Below are 21,134 nucleotides of genomic sequence, written 5' to 3'. Positions count from 1 at the left end.
GAAGCCTTTAGAAAATGTTTCATTTAAACATTTCTACATTTCTGTCCTTTGGGATCCCTCAGAAGTATTTGCTTTGAATCACTGTTTTTCACTGAAGTGCAGCAATAAATGTGTCAAAACTAAAATGTTCCACTGTATGCAAATGTCACCCCAGTGAATCAAAGTGTCAGTATTTAATCAGATCTTTAAAGGTATTTCCCTCTATAGTCATAGAAGTGGTAAAAAACATTTTCACTGAATTTTGAAAATATCAAGCCAAAGAATTTCATCTGCATGTAATTCTTAAATACACATAGAACAACAAAATATGCAAAGAGGTTAGTGCAGTCCTGTACAAAAATGAGAGCACAGTCCTGCCAGATTAAACCAGAACAAAATGTACTATCTTGCATGTACAGCATGAATCCATGTGTAATTCTGCTGGGCTAGAGCAGAGTACAGTGTGTTCCTATTAAGATTTACTCATCTTTCATTTCAAACTGTAAGCTTGTCATTTCAGATAGCAAATACTTTTGAATATTTAAGTAACAGCTAGCTCTATTTTACTGAGATTACTTACTAACAAAGGAATGAATGATTCTGATTAAACTGGCTCCCTGCTTGAAAAATATCACACACAACAGCCAAAGAAAACCCCTTTGAAACATTCCTGTGTTTGGAGGATGTAAGGAAACTAATCTTGGAGCATGACGATGATGATGCTGCTATATAAAAATATTATCCGTCTCTCACTGGAAATGTTACTGGCCTGGAGAAAAGGAACAGTACAAGGGGGAAAAGGGCACACTTGGGAAGATAAGGAGAGATGGTTTTCCTGCAAGTGTCTCAAGACTGGATAGCCAAAAGAACACAGGTTGTGAGCCACCCTCTTCTCCACAGTCTCAGGAGCCTCTCTCCCATTTTATCTGTTCTGTTCCCTTCCATGGACACAGGAGGAGGGATCACCTCCACAGCAGACCAGATCAGACTGATCTAATGTTTTACTAAAGTGCACAAGGTTAGTTCAATTTTCAGGTATAACTTGGGATGCACAGGAACACCAGGACTCTGTAGGGATGCCCAGAGGGCAATTCTGCACATCAGGGAAAAGGCAAAAATGTATTTCTCAAAGGCCAGCAGCCCTTTACAGTAGGACAAGATAGAAAATAAATTGTTAAAACTAAATTAAGGAATTAAGGTGTGTGAGAAGATGCTGCTGTATTCTTTATTTATGTGGTAACCTTACAGTACTGATTCAATTTCTGTGTTGGATAGGTTAAAATGGGCTTTCAATCTATATATATATTTCTCTCTTTTTATTCACCTGTATATTCTTATCACATTTATAATGTATCAAACATATCCATTCCAGCTTATAAAAATTCAAGATATTACCCAGTGAAGACTTCCATCCATTCATAGCAGTAAATACCAGTAAACGTCATAAGAAAGAGTTGAATGGAGCACAGAAAACAAAGATCTAGTTTTCTTATCCAGTTTGACCATGATACAATTGAGTTTTATATTAACATTGCAGCAAAAGTATAATTATAACTGCATATTATTACAAACCTATGATTAATTTCCCTGAAAATCACAGAAAATCTTTTTATTCACCAAATAAATGCTTGTTTACTTGCAGGAAGATAAAGCTAGAGATACAGATCAATTCACATCTGCATTCAATGTATTTATAACTTTTAATAAATAATGCTTAGGGACTGAATTTTCCCTCTGAAGAAACTACTGCTAATACAGTTGCTTTTACTTTTAACATTTTGATGTTTCAGCACCACTTTCAGTTCCAGGAATTCAAACTAAATTTCATACTGCTAAGTGTCTGGGAAGAGCAGGCTTCAAAACTAAATCACATTTATGAAATAACAGAAGCTGGCCATATCCTAGATCCAACTCAGATCTCAATGGAATTAATGGAAAACTTTCCAGCAAATGGAATTCTTTCCATCAAATGGAATTGGGCTTTGAACTGGCTTCTGTATAGAGCTATGCTGGTATTTGAGGCTTTTTCGAGGGATTCATTTTGTTTGTTTTTTAATCAGCTATATTATTCACATAGTCCAAACAGTCTAGTCACAGACTCAGACTAAGCCTCTGTTATATTTGATTTATCATCTTCTTGAAAACGTGCTCCATTAAATGGAAACTATTCTGATCAAAGTGTATAACCTTTATAGTGTTTTCAACTACTGTCATTAAATGCAGCCTGAGTTGCAGCTGCATTTTACTGTCCTATAAGTTATTGCTTTCCCAGGTGTTTAGTCCAAGGAAGGTCTTATCCAAAAACCTTTTCTGTTGATAATCAAGACCCTCTAGGGAAGCAAACGTATGAATTATTGTAAACATTTAAACTAAATTCAAACAGTTCACAGTGGCTCAACATGCTTTCTATTGTAGCTTTTCTTCTTCCTTTTGTCAAGCTAAAAGCATTGCCAGTTTAAATCTTAAATAAACTCACCTCAGTTTTCTCTTCTAGGATAGTGATGAGCAAACTGTTTTCTTCAAGTAGCTCCTGCAAGGAGCCCATCTTGCAAAATAAATCTGCCCATCCCTGACAGAACCACACCTTTGGATGCAGGGGAAGTTTGTCTCCTCTCACTTCTACGGGGAGTGTTTCCTAACAAATTCCCTCCTCTTAGATTAAGAAATGTACTGTAAGTGTCTATAAATGTAATTCAGACAGTTTTGATGTGAAATTCAACTGACTCCTGGAACACATTTTGTTACGAGTAAATTTCCACAGCACACCACACATTTCCTAGGTTTACTTCAGATCTTCTGCCAAGATTAACAGCATTTCTTTCATGTTGCTTTCTTTACATTTATATCTATATTCCATGTTTAAAATAATGTTTCTGTGGGACTGGAGAAAGCATTAAAATCTTTTAACTTAAAAAAAAATTTGTTTATTTCTAAACACTGTTCCATCCATTATTCCCATTTGTTTAAAATTTGCCCAACCTTCCCTTACAGAACCTTCATTAACTAATACAATATTCTGATTTTTCACAAGCTGGAAAATGCAAAATCTGCCTAACACTGATTTTTCCATGAAACAAATTAGGTTAAGTCAAACAATTCACAGAAAAGCAAATCACTTCTAATTCTACACCTTTTGCAGATATATCTACAAACATCTATTAATACATCACTAAAATATTGCTGCTTTTTTCTCCATTACACCCTATTAATATTTTCCAAAAGTGGTTTCACTTATTAGTTATGCAACTAAGTGCCTTAATTTGGATTTTGAGCAGTGTGTTATCACTCAACTTGCTATAAATTTGATGTGCTTTCAAAAGATAAGAAAACAGGTTCAGACTCTCCAGCTGTTTCACAGTTATCTTTATGTCAGAGTTACATGAATCAGTTAATCTCGTTCATTTTCACACGTGGGACACTGACCTGGTCATCGTAACGGTAAGTGAGGAACTGCTCCCCCGTGGTGTCCTCAAGAAAACTCCCCTGTGGAGAAAGTGCAAACTCAGGCAAGAAGTATGCACCTTGGGACTGCTCTGCTCTGGTCTGTAAGAAAGTCAGAAAGGTCACGTTACACCTACTACAAACACAAGTAATTTTTTTTTTATTTTAAACTATGCATATAATTAAAAAATCTAGGATGAACTTCTGGAGGGGAAAAAACAGTGTTTTGGTTTTTAAGGCATGGTATATCTGGGTGGATATTTTGCTGTGATGGAGACATGCTAAATACCTACAGAGGTTCAAACCAAAACAAAATGCCTCAATTGCAGAATAACCTACTAAACAAAGGAGACAATGCTTATCAAACATCACTGGTCAAAGACATTCAAAAAGCAATGTTACATTTTCTTTTTCCTCATACACTTCGCTAGAGAAGTAGGTGCTGCAGATAACAGGCTTTTGGTTAAATGCAACACATTTATTTTTACAGGAAGAAACAAAGAAAGAATCATAGATTAACTCAGCTGAGAAAATACCTTGAGGGCTCATCTAGTCCAAAAGGAATGAATTACTTTCCTATCCTGCAGGAAGATATTACTGTAAAGAAGAAATAGGGAGTGGGAATGACTGGAGCTAGCACAGGCAGTGCTCTATATTAGTTCAGGATGCTACTCACAACTGGAGAAGAGCATTTGAGAACACACAGGGAAAGAAAAAAAGGGCTCATTTCAAGCTACAGAGGAATGAATTCTGTCAGAATCATAGCTGGTACCTCCAGCTGGGCTGTCTGACACCTGGGCCCTGATTAGAGAAACAGCTTTTGCTCAGAGGATCTGTGCCTGGTCAGCCATCACAGCACACCTGAGGAGTGCTCAACACAGCCAGCCCGGGGCCAACAGCATCTCCCTGCACTGGAGGTCTCAAGCAAGCCAGATATGCACAAATGTTATTCCCAGACTCTTCTGCCCTTATTCCTCCTGCATTGAACACTGCCCTGAGAAGCCAACAGGTCTGCATACTAGAGAAAATAAGCAATCATCTTTTGAATGCAAAATATTGAGTCCAGCTGTGTAGTGAGGACAGGGCAAGGAGATGAACGCTCCCTTCCAAAAGGTTGAAACCTTTCAGAGAAGAAAAAAAGGCCTGAAATGTGCAAGTTACTGCTGGACATTTACCAATGAATAAACTTAATAAATAGGGATGTAATTAAACTGTATATTTTGACATTTACACAGCAATTTCACATGAAAGCTGGCAGTTGCCATCATCCAGTTTCTAGACTCTTGGCTAGAACTGTACCAAACAGAGATGCCAGCTAACTAGAGATTTCTAAAGCAATCAACATAATTTAAAGCAGTTTGTGGTGGAAAATGAAGGTAAGACCTACTGCGCTTTCTCTCTTGCAGTAAGTTCACCTTCTGAAGCTGACAATTTATCTCATAAAAAGCAGATGGCATGTCATTTGCAGGATGGTCTGGAGAAGCTTACAGGGCTTTTGCTTACTCTGTTGAGAGCTGTCAGCATCTCAGACTGCAAACCCCATCAGTCATGACAGCATCAGATTAACATACTTGGTTTAAATCAAGCAGTCTTCATATAAACTAGAAATAGCTTGCAAAGGACATGTCTAGACTAGGGTAAAGGTCATATTTCAGCATGCAAGACTGAACAAGATTGTAAAGAGGGTTTTTTCATCAGGATTTTTCATCATACATAAGAGTAATCCACATTCACACTGTATTATCATCACATTTCTATAAAGCTTATTGCAGCAGAGATCTCCCTTCTACCCTTTAGCCAACTGACATTATTTATGCATAATTAAGTAATAAAATCTACATTTGGTAACAACAGTTTCCCCATAAAGCCACCAAAAGAGGTCTGCAGTGCTGCTTCCTGCCGAATCCAAGCTGGCTGCAGCTGATGCAAGCCTTGACATGTGAAGCACAACCCAGACATGAAAGGGGCTGACATAATCTGGCATCCTTCCCCACTGGTTTCACTGGGCTATCCATAGATCCTATGTGAGGGAATATGGCAGTGATGTAATCCTATGATTTCAGCACAGGGCTAATGGATAAGAGATATGCATTCTAAATCTCAAGTGGCCGAGGTTAAAGTACTTATCATTTCTACCTCAGTTTTGCCAGGTGTAAAACAATTACAACATCTACTGATCTACCTTAATGGTGCATTGTTACGTTTAGTTTATATATGTAGAATATTTTGGAAAATAATCCTGTTAAGTGCTAGTGATTTATAACAATGTTTTTGGAAGATTTGCCTAATTTACAGGCAGAAGAGACTCAAAATTACCCCACCATACTTCTTAGCTAATTGTATATATCACACTGTTGCCTAATCTCTCAAACAAATTTGTCAGTAGGATACATAGCAATAAACTTGTTTGCATTTCTCATCTTTGTAATTTAAACATTTAAAATATAAAGTCTTTGGACATTAATCAGTGTTATGCTTTGAATATAAAACATGCCAATATTTGACACTGAAATAGCAATTTGATAAACATAACAAGAAAAATGAGGTGTTTCTAACACACATTCCATTTTCTGGTTAAAAGCTAATGAGCAGCCAGGCACTTCAGGAGCAGAGGAATGCTCACTAGATTCAGGCAAGCAAAATCTGGTTTCCAAACACAGAAAAATTCAGTGTAAAATGTGGATATTTTATAAGGTCACACAGGAGGTTACAGTGGAAACAGATTGTCTGCTGCAGCAATAGGTACTGCTACCTGTCTGGTATAAGTCACGTAAGAAAGAATACCACCAAGCAATTAAAGACAAAACAAAACACCCACTTAGAACACACTATCAGCTGTCATACCAAACTGATATTGAAACCAATGACTTGCATCTGACAACCCAAACTGAGAAATTAATTTTAAAAAAACCCAGATATTCAATTGTTCAAAGAACTATTTTGTATCCACTCCCAAAGCAGCAGAAAAACATTTTTAGCACCTAGATGCAGGCACCTCCAAATAAGCTGCATGTACCCAATGCACTTTCATTCATATATTGTACTGAACACAAAAGATAACGTTTCCACTTAGTCCATTTTATTCACCACTGAGGAATATACCAATGCTCCTTATGAGGCTTTTATATTTCTATGGGCACTTGGGCTTAAATATAATTCAAATTTCAACAGTCTGTGGGTTTATAGTATATTTGAGATCATCTCTGAATGACTTAGCTAATCTGATATAAATTCATGTTTTAAAGTAAAGACTGTAAGTGCAAGCTTCAGAAAACAATTACATTTCATGCAAGTGTTTTAGGTCTGTTTAACGGCCAGTTTAATCTCAATAGCTTTAAATTAAATGTGTCAAGTTACAAGTACACTTAAGATTTAAAGCAGGCATTTTAAACCAGCTTTTATGATCTTAAGCACATGAAGACAGTAGAAGGTGATAACATAGCCAAAGCAGATATAGTATTAATACATACATAAAATTCATTGACATTAATATATCATGAAGCAAGAAAGTATATATTACCTACTGACAAAAAAAAATATAGAAATTGGAAACAGATCAGTGTTTGAAAATCTTGCTAGTTGATTAGGACATGTAACTTATTCATCAGAAACTGAAACAATAAGGTCTTCCATGCTACATCTTTCTAGCCTTGTGATCGAGGAGAACTATCCTGAGCAGCAAAGTGGGGAGTGTGAAAGGCACTGGGTTTATTCAAGCCTTCTGCTGGAGCACAGCTTTGATGTCAGGCTGGGATTGCTTCCTCACTCACCACTCCCCACCTGAGTGCTGAAAGGCCAAATTATTCTTCCACTTTCAATTGCACAAGACACAAAGAATTGCCTGTAGCCAAGCTCTGCTTTTTACATCTCCTTCCACCAAGAGCTAGCTGCACGTTGTTTCTGTTACTGCCCAGCTTCATTGCTCTGTACAACACTGACTAGAAGCTGCTGGAGTTGAGGACTTGATTTTATTGATTTTATTGATTTTATTTAATACTAAGGGTCAGAGGAATGGTCACTGAGTGTTTCCCAGCCAACGCTGCCCCTGGCAAGCAGCAAGGCTGGGAAGGACTGAGCTGCCACACAGAGCTGAGCCTCTCCCAGACACTGAGCACAGGAGTGCTGCTGGGGCAACTTCTGGAACATCTGACCCAAAATGAATCCCACTGGCACATTCTGAAACCACCACACAAGGCAATGTACTTTAACTGCTCTTTTTTTTCCTTAATACCCATGTTAGCTATTTTCATGCAGCTTACTTTAAATTATCAAATCACTAAACTGTAGCGTTTTCCATTACTAAAAATTATAAATATTAATCACTGGTCATTCCTTTCAAGTTATAGAGTAACAATTTCATCCAAGGACTTAAACTGCTATTGTAATTTCATATAAATTAAAAAATCTGGTTTAGTCTACAGTTCTTGGAGATAATTTGCTACTAAAGCCAAGACAAAGCTCAAGCAAACCTCATAATAGCATGCTACTATTCTACTTAATCACAGCCACCAGGAGACTTGAAAGTAATTTTTCCATATTTACATGTAGACAGCAGCAGTTTTAGAAAGAAAACTTTCTATTAAATCTGATCTGTGAAGGACAAGAAAATGAGAAAATAGAGGTCTAATGTCTCAAAGAAATTACTTGAACATAATTAGAAATAAAACATTAATATTTCAGGTACAGAGGAATTTTTAATTTTAGAGTTTCTTAGCACCAAGAGCCATAGAGAGAGAAAAGTAAGAACTCTTCCTGTTATGTACACTTAATACATACAAACATTACCTAGACTTAAATCAGTCATTCCCTAATTAAGCCTGTGTCCTTGCTAAAATTGGGAGTATTATGAGAGTAAATTGAAGTAATGCAGAGGAAAGCTTTGAAAATTATCTATTTCAAATGCTGAAAATTACCAATATCATGTTCTTCCTGAAACTGCCTCAGTATCTTTCTTTTTCAAAGAAACACAGACAAAAGATAAAAGGTCCAATGAACAAAAGCTTTCCAGTTATGCACAAGTGCACTACCCTGCCCAAAGTAAATGCTGTAAAGAAAAGAGAAATACAGTGAAAGCAGTTTGCTTTCCATAGTTTTGTGGCTCTTTTATTAGTTCTTGTTGGAAGCAGAAAATGGGCAGCATTCATTTCCAAAAATCATTGTTTTAGGGAAAAAATATAAGAAAAGCAAAATGAGAAAAACTATCTGCATTCTTAATGACTTGTAAATACATGTTTGTCAGATTAATATGCACAGCAAGTCCAATCATATACCAAAATGTGTGTATTCCCATTTAATTCAAGTTAAATATGTGTCTCCAGAGCTGCTGCAGCATTTGATTTACGCCCCAGGGAAGTAATATACCAGCTAAGTAGCAGTTTAGTTTAATGGATTTTCAAGGACTCCAATACAAAAATGTTAGAGCACAGCACTCCAGCTTCATCACAACATGAAAAAGTGTATTTCCAGATAAACAATGTCACACTAACAGTTCAGAACTTCAGCTATCTCCAGCGCAAGCAATCCAGATGAATAAATATCTAGTAAGAGTCAGATTAGCCTTTGTCATGGCCAAGATCTACAGAAACAGCTTCCTAATGCTAGACACTGAAACATTTAAAGACCCTGCAAGGGAACTGAGTTTCCACAGAAGCTGCCAGCAGCTCAGCATTTCTGCAGACCAGGCCAATTATTTAATTATTAATATTAAACTAAGAGGCCAGCATTTCAAATCAGAATTAAAGTATAAATGTCATTTCTCCTAGAAAAATGAAAGAGGACTTGGCTGAACTGAAGTCAAGCACTTCTTCATAGAAGAATCCTGAACAAAAACGTGGCTGTCAGATTTCATCAGGGAAGTCACAACTGGGACAATGAGAAAATCTGAAACAGAGTCAAAAGCTCTGCTGGGGACTGAACTAGAGTTGGAGACTCAAGGATTGCACTTCCATATTGCTTGCTTTGTATTAGTTAAAAGCAAACTTAAGACATGTGTGATTTAAGCCCAGATCTAATGATTTTCCCTCTCATCTCTCATTCTAGGCCTGCTGGAACATGAAGAAATAAAACAAGCTTGGGAAAACGTGCATCCGAGTTTAAGATACATACAAAGATAAGCAAAAGACAATTCTTAAATATTTTGGATAAGCCACCATTTTTCCAACACAGTAAAACACTGCCAGCAAACAACTTAAAAACTGATAGTTCAGCTATTATTTGAAGTGTCTATCACTGAAAACTGAGTCTAAGCTGTAACTGTAATCATATTCACAGCTGCAAGAAAGCAGCTGCCTACATCATCTGTGCTGCTCAGACCATCCTGCGCCCATCCAAGCACTCGGAGCCTTCCCAGTGGCTGGAATGTGCCTGAGATCACATCACCAGAGCAAAAAGGCTCAGCTAAACCTCTCTTCAGACTCTCCATTTGTACAGCCTTAAGCCAACACTGTAACAGGAAGAACAATGGAGGGCATTTAGTTTTTTAATTAAGATCCCATCTTTCAGTCTTTTCAAAAGGACATTTTTACCATCATTTTTCTTGATTAAATGTGAATACATTTTCTTTGGCATAGCTTGGACTGCAGACTGAGATCAACATGTTTTGAAATCTTTTTTCTGTACCCTCTAAAATTTATACTAGTGATTAAGCTTTTGGATATTTATCAACAATTACTTATGTTTTCTCTTGCTATTGTCTGGCTAAAAGATTAAACATTTCACTGAAAATCTGCAATAGTATTTAGCCAAAACTTCATTTACTTTCAAAAATCAGCTTAAATGTCAACTTCGCTTTATATTTCTAAAAGAAATATGAACTCTGAAGTTTTCCTACTTCCAGTGAAGCTTCTTCTAAACTCTGTGTTAGGCAGACTCTGCCTTCTTTCCAAATAATTGATTGGATGTGCCTAAAATATGCTCTAAAAAGAGCAGCACCCGGAGACTGAAGCTGCTCCCAGTGGCAAAGTGCCCAGGGACCCCCTCTCAGAGCCAGGGCCCAAATGCAGCTGCAGCAGGACAGCATCCCTTGCAATGCAGCACTGCTTACTCAGTTCTCTCTACTTTTGTATAAATAAGGGCCAAGGGGGAATATTCAGCACCCAGAGAAATAACCCCAGAGCAGTTCACTTCCAATTACTGTCAGAAAGTTAGTGACTGTGGATCAGATCCTGCTTTCAAAATATGCAACAGGCAATTATTTCCCCAGGTCTTTAGTTCAGCCTTGGGGAATGGGGAAGGGGCACAGCTATGTTCAGATCCAACAGAAAAGCAATTTTATGGCATCCAGATCAAGCAATCTACAGAGGTGAGTGAAGATTCTACCTGCATGTTCCCCAAAGCTTGTGCTTTGAGGGCATGAAAATGGCTGGAGGATGTTTTCAATCTTTTTTATTTAAGATGGAATCCCCTTTATTACCTCTCCTCTGTGATGAAACAGTGAAAGGAAGGAATATGAGACAGAAAATACAATTTCACTTAAATCCCTTTTAAAAATCTTGCAAGACACACATAAGTGTATGAAGTCTAAAAAGATACTTTTATCACCTCTTTCACCATATGTTCCATTATTCCAGAAAAAACTTTTTATTCCTTATTTAGTAACCTAATAATTGGTAAAGTTTTTGTCATAAACGAAGTCCTTCTAGTATTATTGGAGCATATTCTCATGAAACTACCATTTATTCACTGACAGTTTCTAAAGTTCTCATGATCCCCATAGAAAAAAATACATTACAAAAGTACTATGAGCATTCTTAGCAAAGAAAGTGGGATAATCTGTAATATTATTTTAAAGTTTTGTGTTGGAGTTTAACCTGACAGGCAGCTAAACACCACACAGACACTCAGCCCTCACATCAGGATGGGGGAAAATAATCAGGAAAAAGGTAGAACTCCTGGCCTGAGATAAAGACAGTTTAACAGGACAAAAAAGAAAATAAAACATTAATAATGATGATAAAAAAATGTACAAAACAAGGGGTGCCCAGTGCAACTGCTCTGTATTTGCTGACTGATGCCCAGCCAGTCCCTGAACATCAGCCACCCACCCCTGGCCAATTTTCCAGTTTTATTGTTCAGTTTGTTCCCACCCAGACTGGGACATCCCAGTGGCCACTTGGACTCACCTGTCCTGGCTGTGCCCCCTCCCAAACTCTTGTGCAGTCTCCTGGCTGGCAGGACAGTGTAAGAAGATGGAAAATCCTCAGCTTAGTGAAAACACTGCTCAGCAACAACCAAAACACCATTATTCTCATCCTAAAATCCATAATACAGCACTATACCAACTACCAGGTGGAAAATTAACTCCATGCAGCCAAATTCAGGACATTTTGTTAGTGTCCTTTATCATGAACACCATTTGGGAAGGATTATTTTGTTTTTAAACTGGCAAGCTGCTGACAGCTGCACTCCTTTGCAGGAAGCTGTCAGCCCTCTTATCCCTGTTACAGGTCCAGTTACAAACTGGAGGAGAGTGGGAGCATCATCTCTGAGTAACTGCACATTTCTTTACAAAAGGCAAGGCATAAGAGTAGTTTAAGGCTATGCAGGATTGCTGTCAGAAGCAGCTGGATTATAAAGCTCAACAAATCAACACATGCACTGAATGAATAGTCACTTTGCTCAAGGAATAAAGGAAAGAGCAAAACAAAATGAGAAAGAATCCAGGGTCATTCCTTTAATCGTGGAAGAAGCCTCCACCATGAAGGGCCAAGACACCCTAGTAGCTTTGGCAGGCCAAGCATTAACACAGACCTCAATTACTCAATAACAGCACAAAATATTGAGGAATAGAGGCCTCAGAATAAGAACAAGAAGCTGCAGAAGCCTAAACTTTTCCTAGTGAGACAAACAGCACCCAATTGGCTTGCAAGACCAAAATCACCCTTTTCTAATAAATTACTTCCTCCTCATTGCCTTTCCCAGTATCCAGACTGGATAACTACTATAATAATGCTCAAGAAAGGTGTGAATGCTCCCAGGTAACCAAAAGTTGCAGTTAAACAAAAATCCTCTTAAAAACCAACAAAAAGCAAAAATTTTGGGCAGGTGAAACATCATGGCACCATTTTGTTAACAATTCTGCACAGCACTTGTAAAATGCCTCTGTTTTCACCCGGCCACAGCGACGTGCCCACACACTGGTGTGACAGCAGGATTCAGGATTTAAGGAAAAATACCTTCCACTACATATGACCAACTTTTCTTCATGCAGGTCTCAACACCCCAAACAAGGCAATACAAGTGGTAGCAATTTGTATATTTATATGTGAGCAAAATGAGACCTAGGACACTGTGGGGCACAGCAAAACAGTGTTAGCACCAACAGATAAACAGGATAAGGATGAGGGAACACAATACTTATCTCCCACACACTGTATTATGCAGAGCTAAAAATTAAACTTAGTTCTTCTATACTCCAGTATTATTGTACTATTCATCAAGACATATTGTGTGACTCAAAGTTGTCAATATCCTCATTTACAATGGCTGCTCTCAGAAGGTCTGGGACTCCTGACTCAGATTTTCCCAGTTCTTTTTAATTTAAATTATAACCTTAATGTTATTAATGTTATGTTATGTTAGTATGATTATTTATATTTAATTTCCTTTTGAGTTTTTTCTTTAATAGTGATATAATTTGAACTGACACAGTAACACTCTTTTCATATACTTCAGTTGAAATTGTGCCTAAGGGCAGTGAAATTCTCATCCATAAGCTGTGTGAAGAAAAAAGCTCTGGCACTCAGAAGCCAAACACCTGCTAGAACTAGTGGCGGATCCAGATTTTTAAGAGAATTCCTGTTGCATAATGAAAACACAAAGAAGGGAAAAGTGTGGGGTGATGGAATGGTATTAAAACCACGGCGTTTAGGGGGGAAAAAAAAGAATCCTAAACCTCTATACACTTCAGAAATAAATGCTGAAGATTTTGGCATTAAAGTTATTCATGGGGGCAATTAAAACCAGAGACTTTTGTCATGTGAGGAGACCTGAACAGTGACTATCACATATCACAGGGCACTGCCATGCCTTTCACTGCTCATGACTGAGAGTTTTCTCCCCACCCTCAGTCTCTGCACATCTGCTTCAGGTGGCAGGGACAAATTGGCAAGTATTCAGCCCCCAGAAAAGGCTGCCCTAGCACTTGTCATTTTTCTTCATTACATACTGTTTATAAACATTGTCATTAGCAACAGTGTGGTGTTTATCAGAGCTAAACAGGTAAATGAAATGGATGGAATTGACCTGGAAACAGGCAAACTCTCGGTCACCAAGAACTGGAATAATTTCTCAGCAGGAAAATACATCTTCTGCACAACTCTAAGATGAAACAGCCCAAAAATCAAGTAGGAGAAGCTAAAGGGCATGCAACTAAGCAACTTGGACAGATCAGGAAGATAGAAAGCTTCTGATAATCAATATTTGCCATCAAAAAGCTTCTCAATGACTGAATAGTCCTGTGGGTGCCACAGGAGAGCTTGGGCTAATGCTGCTCTTCATGCACCTTTCTCAGCAGAGCACCAGGAGCACCTGCCACCATCTCATCAACAGTTCTTTAAAGAGGGGCTACAGAGGGTGTATCCCAAAATTCTACTTAAAAAGACAGACCACCCTGAATAAATATTCAAAGTGGTTCTCCTCCCTGTTACCTCTAGCTGATGAATCCTCTCTCACCTGGAAGAAACCAGACTGCAGAGAAATGCCACAGCCAGATGTTCACTCCCAGGCTCACTTAGGATTTCCAACAGCTCAGCACACAAATGCATTTAGCATATGGTGAGGAAAATGTGATTTTTTCCACTGTTAGTTTTCCACTACTTCTGATAATTTTAGAGATATTAACCCAGCTCTTTGTCTGCTCTTCTTTCTCCATTGCAACAAGTCCCTCTGCAGGGTTTATGGACTGAGCAGCCTTGCACATTGAGTTGGTCAGGCACATTTTCACAATAAGGAAGCAGTTAAATGGTCATGGTTCTGCTGTAGGAATGTTGGTTTAAGGCTATTAATAAGGCACATGAGGTGAATGCCTTTCAGCCAAGTGCCCTCCACGTGTGCACACCTGTTTCAGCATGATTTTAAAAAGAAATTCCCAAAAGAAACTGTTCATAGCACGAACTTTTTAAGTCTCAAACACATTTCTGCAAATACTCCAAAGGTTTTAAGCTTCTGATACACCAACCATGAGGCAGAGCATGCTACTTCATAGTAAACCATTTTTCCCTAAGAAATTACTTTTGTCTTACCATTTGTCTGCCACTTTGACACTATTGACAGTGACTTCCAGCATCATCATTCCCACCTGATGTGCTACTGCTGAAATGGTTCCCCAGACTGAGGCCCACTGTTCAAACACTGCAACTCGCTTCTCCAAACACTCTAATTTAGCTACATTTAAATCTCAGCTTAACCATTCCTTCAATCCAGTGATGCCAGTCTTGATATTTATGACCCATCCATTTTTCAGCTTCCTCTCCCTTTTTGCAAGGGAGAAAGGGTGGTTGTTCAGGAATATTTCATCTTTCTCTCTTGCCAGTGAAAGCATCTCAAGCAGAGCAAAGTTTTAACTGTGTGTTGTACTGAGCCAGACACTATGCAACGTTAAAATTAAATGCTAACTAGAAAAAGGTTCAATAACTGAACAAAAACCAAACAATGCAACTGTGTAAGAGGATATACCATTAATCTGAAGATTTTTCCCTTCCTGGTCACAACTCATTTACCAGCATTAACTGACAGCATTTCACGTGTATGCTCACTAATAAGCCACTACTTAGATTACTCTGCTTTAGCAGCAAACCCCAAAGCAATTAAAAGCTCACATGACAGGCACTGCAGGCATCTGTTCACTGACAACTGTTAAGACTAATGGTCATTAGTTTAATGACTCATTTTTAGTCTTCTCTACAATGTGTACAGTAATGCTGGAGGACTGATATGGTGAAGGGGAAAGGGCTCTTACTGAGGTGAGAAAAGATAAACACAGGCCCTGCTGCTGGAAAGAATGAAATAAATCCTCTGAACGAACCAGAATTGCTGAAATGTTAAAAGACACAGCTGAGCAAGTCAGACATAAAATGAAAATAGAAACTGCTAATTCAGAACAGGGTGCCTCCTCTAATCAGGATAGTTTCAACACTACAACCTTATCACCCATCTTCCATGTCGAGCAAATAAATTTTGTTAAGCAATTTTAAAATTATCCAAGTGATTACGGAAAGGCATTCAATGAACAAATAAAGGATAAAAAATGGACAACACTCAGGAACATCAATAATTCAAAGGCAAGACATTGTCTAGTTTTGGAATTTAAAAATGTATGATGCCCTATTAAATGCTCAGCGTTTTCTTTAAATATTTTAAGCACCAAGTGTTTTCCTTGTGACTGATCTCATGATATAGTAATTTTAGTCTTCTCATGGTCAGTATTTCAAATGCAACAAGTAGCAAGTGGGAGTGAGTGAAGCAGTTATCACAGAAGAACACGGACAGATGGGCCTGTGATTGTATTCCTGCTCACTCCTCTTGTATTCTCATCCAGCAGCTGAGTGAATTCCTCCTCTCTGTGTGCACTGCTCTGGGAACTTGGCCCCACGTCCACAACACGGATTTGCCAATACATACCACCTGCACTCCGAGGGAACGGAAGACCTTCCTGTGGAGGAATATCTTCCCATCCTGTGTGGGTGTACAGAAGCAGATGTGTATGTACAATGGATAGTTCCCAGGACAGATGAACTGAGACATGTCATAAGTCATGCACTGCTTTCCAATTATGATTGTCTTTCTACAGGAAATTTAACAGAATAATTTTACTCCGGAATATCACTCTGGAGTTTCTGATGCCATAGCAGATGGATAGGAGGATAAATGGTCATTTCCTTCTCCTAACCAGCAGTTTGAAGAAGCTAACTGGAGAAAGTGATAACTTTTCAGCAGGTACCAAGTTACTGGTATTTCACTGAACATACCAACAGCTGAAACTTAGAGATCCACAACTGGATACAAAGCACAGACTGCAGTTAAGCTACTGAAAAACCCTCCTGATTGAACAGTAGAGGCTGTGGAGGAACTGACTCTTATTGTTGCTGCTGGCACAATCAAATCTCTTAACACACTTACCTTACATGCAAATTGAGCTATCAGCTCTAAATGCCTTGGACATACTTCAAAGGCCACTCATTCAGCCTCTCCTGCTCCAGCCAAGTGGAAAACATCACTATTTTGCTCAGAATTAGGATGACTACTAAGGAAAAGCTTTTCAAAAGCAGTTTTTATATACTGAATTCTGAAAAAGTACATGTAATCTTGGGTTTTCCCCTTGAACTTGTCTTTTGAAAAGCTGTCATGCCTCTTGTAGGATATGGGATACTCTGCTCACTATTTTTAAAGCCAGCAAGGGCCAGGGGAAATGTGCAGTCCCCAATACATAACTCATGTCTAACCAGTGGAGAAAGATCATCTACTCTTGTGTATCTAGCAGCTGCTCTTTTACCACTACCATTTGCACTTCAGGTTGGACAGAATTCTTGACAGAATAGTTTAATTTTAAAGATTTACAGAGGGTCACTATTCCTACAGAATGTTTTTCAACTATTCCTGAGCACTTTTGGAAGGATCTGTGGCAATAACCTCCCCTGAATTTTCTTATCCACAGTCAGCTCTTAGTTTGCCAGTACAAGCTAATGTGAGCTCGGAGGCCAACCCTAACAGCTCAGTATCTAAAGCTTTAGCATGGTTCCAGATTCTCATATGTTTGTCTTTAGCATTCTAAGACTTTTCAAAATACAGACAGAATCCAAGAACAATGGACTGTGCAAAGGGAGGGAAATAAATTCATCTGCCCTTTTAGTTAATTGCAGAAGATTCCTTTTGCCCTACACATCTATAACTTCTCAGACCAAAGACAACCACAACACCAGAAACTGCTGAAGCTGGAACCTTCACAATCTGGTGAACTTGCAGCGGTGAAATACTGTGATCTTACTGATTCAGTTGATCTATTCTTATCCAGCATAATTATACATTTCTTCACATTCTTTTCTTCACTGCTTTGCAAATTGAAAACAATAAGAGTCTCACTGTTAAGCCATGCTGGAGTTATCTGTGGCAATATTCCTATTTTCATTTGCACGTTTCACAGTCCTGGTTTCCTCTGCACTCTACACAGAGTAAAATGCAATTATAAGAAGCCTAAACAGCAACAATTTTAAATAACAAGATCCACATATAAATCTTAACCTGTGTATTTATCTGCAAGATTGGCTGTACTTGGAATAATCAATCCAGACCATCTCTATTTCAGAGCCCAGTTCTTTTGGCCAAGATAGATGTTCTTTTATCGTGATTATAGTGAAAAAGCCAACTTGCTGGCCTGACTCAGGCTGTAATTATTCTGTGTCTTTATACAACCTTTTTATAGTTCCTGGTGGAAAGGCTGAAGGAAATCCTACACATTGCAGAAGGTCTAAAATTTTTTGCCCTCTTGCAGAAAACCATTCAAAAATGACTGAATGAGACTTATCCCTTCCCTATATGATTTTTCATTCTTCAAGTTAAGCTAATGCTAGCAGTGATTTCCCACATTTGTTATTAAAGCTAGAGCAACACAAAAAGTACTGACTGCAAATTATTCTATTAAAAAAATACAACTAATTTAAAAAAAACCAAACCTGATTACCTACTTGTATAAAACCCTCAAAGAAGCAGCTACACAATTTAAAAGGAAGTGTGGGACAATAATTAAACCTACAGTTCAAAAGCTCTAGGCCAAGAAGACTTAATATGGTCTCTAAATCTCAAAACAGCCCAAAACTCTTCATTTCTGCCATTTACAAACATGGAGTCATTCCAAATTACCTAAAAGTCGTAAGAATCCAAACCAATACCTATTCTAAACCAGTGTGTTCTGTACCACTATTTCCTGGGAGGCTGGGGGCCAAAGACACATAGGAAAGGGAGGGTCTCCCCCACAGTTCTTTACAAGGTATAGAAATTACATCTTTAAAAAATCTAGTAACAGGAAACCTTGTGCTTAAATCCTCAAGTCTACTGTGAGTGGACAAATAGAAAATCAGGGCACCCCACTTAAATAAATAATCCACCTATTGCTACTAATTATATTTTTCTCTTCTCATGTAGATAAAAACCAGCCAATTTGTACTATTTTCAGAATAATATTCAAGGAACAGAGGACGTTATGTACAGCACATTTTAAACAAAGTCAAAATACAGAAATCAAATTCAACTTCAGTTGAGGAAAGTTTTTAAAAAAATAAAGTTAATAGAATAAACCCTCCTCTGTAAATCTCTTCTTATAATTTCCTTCAGTTTAAGTTAACAACATATTGGATTTAAGTCCATACATAACATATCAAATGCTTTTTTTTTTTACAGAGGATCTATTCATAGCAGCTTGTATTTGCAACATATGCAGCAAATTATACTATTAAACACTTAATCCAAATAAAGTTTAAATTTCACCCCTAACAATAAATCTTGTATAGTTCTTGCTCAACTTGAAATCAGATTCTAGAAATAAACAATAAAAGTCATAGGTATCATGACAATTAATAATTGAGCACTTGAGATATATTTGAAATACAGCTGGTTATGTGAAAATGTTCTGATGAAATATTAAGACTAATCATTAAATTTTTTGCAGTTGGTAAATAAAAAATATAGAATAAACATTACCAAGATGTAGGAAAATATCAGTTAGGTGAGAGCCTTGCAATTCAGCTTACACGCCTCTGAAAAGCTGGAGCTCTCCTGTGCCCTTTGGAGCAGCCAGGACTGAGCCCTGGGCAGCTCCAGAGCCTGGGGGAACTCTGACCCTCACCAAGCCTCAGCAAAATCCAGAGAAAAATCCCTTCTGCAGCAGAAACCCCTGGTACTGACAGCCACAGGAACTGCACTGCTAGGGCAGCTCTCCAAAAAGAGCAACAGACACAGGTGAGCCACACCAGCATTTTAAAAGCTGGACAGAAGGAGCATCCACGAAGAGAATTGGACAAATTTCAACAAATACCTGCACAGAGTAATGAGTTGCTGAAAGTAAAATCCATTAGAATCAAGAATTTCCCCAGAAATACAAATTTTACTCCTACTCAGGTGCTCCATACATTATTTCTGACCTACCTGGTGCTAATTATGCAGCTCTGAACAGGATTTTTTTCCTAAGTTATGTTATTAAAAGAGGCAATTCCAACACAAAATCATGCAAGCAGGCCTCTATTTTACAAAACCTATCATGCCACTGCAAGTCCCAGAGCAGGTATTCAGGCTAGCAAAATGCATCACCTTTCAACATGAAGCATCATTCCTCATGTTTCTCATCTCATATTTTTATTCAGCTGTGCAAAAAGCTCTGATTGTGTCTAACTTCTCAAGTAAAAATAACACTGGGGTAAATCCCTGTTTTATGCAGCAGAACTGTAAATTATATATAGGGAAGAGTCCATCAGGAACCTGCAGCTTTCTAAGATTTAATTCTGACTAAAATTCAGCTGAAGACAATCTCAGTTTGCCTGAGACTTTGTTAGGGCAATCACATATGCTACACATGCATGTATTTCCATATAGCATACACATAGGAACAAAAATTAAATTTCAGCAAAGAATTGAGACATTGCACACCTGAAACAGAGAGTTGTGTTTTTCTAGGGTTGTTAAATGCTCCTTATGAAAAAAACATGTTAACTTTTCTCTGCAGGCAAAGGAATAGACTCTTTGACAGGTACTCAGTGCTTTTGATTTCAGAATACAGATGTCTAACTCTTTTAAATCCATCTATCCCAAACATTGAAAATAGAATTGGGTCCTTCATTACAAGAACAGGTTAATGAAACTGGACCTGTCTCCTGTCAGTTGATGAATCCCATAATTGAAGTCACTAAATTGCTTTGGTAACGTGGAATAAATCTATGAAGGTGTTCAGAGCAGTCTGATTTTGGGAAGAGCTGGGGAAGAACTAGCAGGTGCAAGGATGTTGCACTTAAAAACTCTTTCTCAAGAGACTGGATAGAGTTGATGACATGGGAAACGTGGGTTGCCAACTTTCTACATAGTATACAACTCTTGGAAAATTAATTGGATTACGAAGGCCAAAGAGAGAGGCAGCCCATTACTGAAAGATAATCCAATTGAATTTTGCCAATTTTATCTGAATGATTACTCTCCAGATAAAGAGCTAGTGTCACTTTTTGATTGTTGGTAGTCTTTTTTCTTCACTTCTCGGCTCACTTCTTTCACAGACCCATCTGGAACTAAGAAACCACATTAGTGGAAACTTCCCCCAACCAAAGGGTTGGTTTTGTGCAGCCAGCTAAGCTTTCTCCACACTTAGTGGAGCTCTTCTTGAGACAAGATCATCCAAACTCAGCATCCTTACTCTCCGAGTAAGACATTCTTGAACAGAGTAAGGCAATGTTGAGTGGTAACAGTGGAACCTAAGTGCTGGCTTTGACTATTCTGACCCATACATACACATTACTAGTTAATGTTTGCATTATTCATTCACATTTTGTGCCAGAGGAATCTTACTCCACGAGTTAAATTTTATTCATAGCTCAAGTCAACATTCAAAGTAAGACTGGGCTAATATGGAAGCAAAGACTTATAAAAATTGAAAACTCCCTTTGAAACACATGCTTTCCAGTAAGTGCAGCTAGCAAAATGCAAAACACTGTCAACATTCCTGCACCATGATGTCAATTTTC

The 21,134-nt window shown here is 38.0% G+C and overlaps 1 protein-coding gene across 1 annotated transcript in view; it reads right to left on the bottom strand.

Annotated features, from left to right (window-relative positions):
- Window positions 1–21,134, bottom strand: part of LOC110474276 (ADAMTS-like protein 3) — a 130,371-nt gene that overhangs the window by 91,792 nt on the left and 17,445 nt on the right. The window contains exon 3 of the mRNA XM_021537576.3: window positions 3,403–3,522. Within this exon, the coding sequence (XP_021393251.3) occupies window positions 3,403–3,522 (120 nt within the window). The remainder of the gene's footprint in view (window positions 1–3,402; window positions 3,523–21,134) is intronic.

This window comes from Lonchura striata, chromosome 11 (assembly GCF_046129695.1).
Source record: "Lonchura striata isolate bLonStr1 chromosome 11, bLonStr1.mat, whole genome shotgun sequence".
Taxonomy (NCBI): Eukaryota; Metazoa; Chordata; class Aves; order Passeriformes; family Estrildidae; genus Lonchura; species Lonchura striata.
Note: the sequence above shows the minus strand (reverse complement) of the source record. Positions and strands in the feature narration are given on the sequence as shown.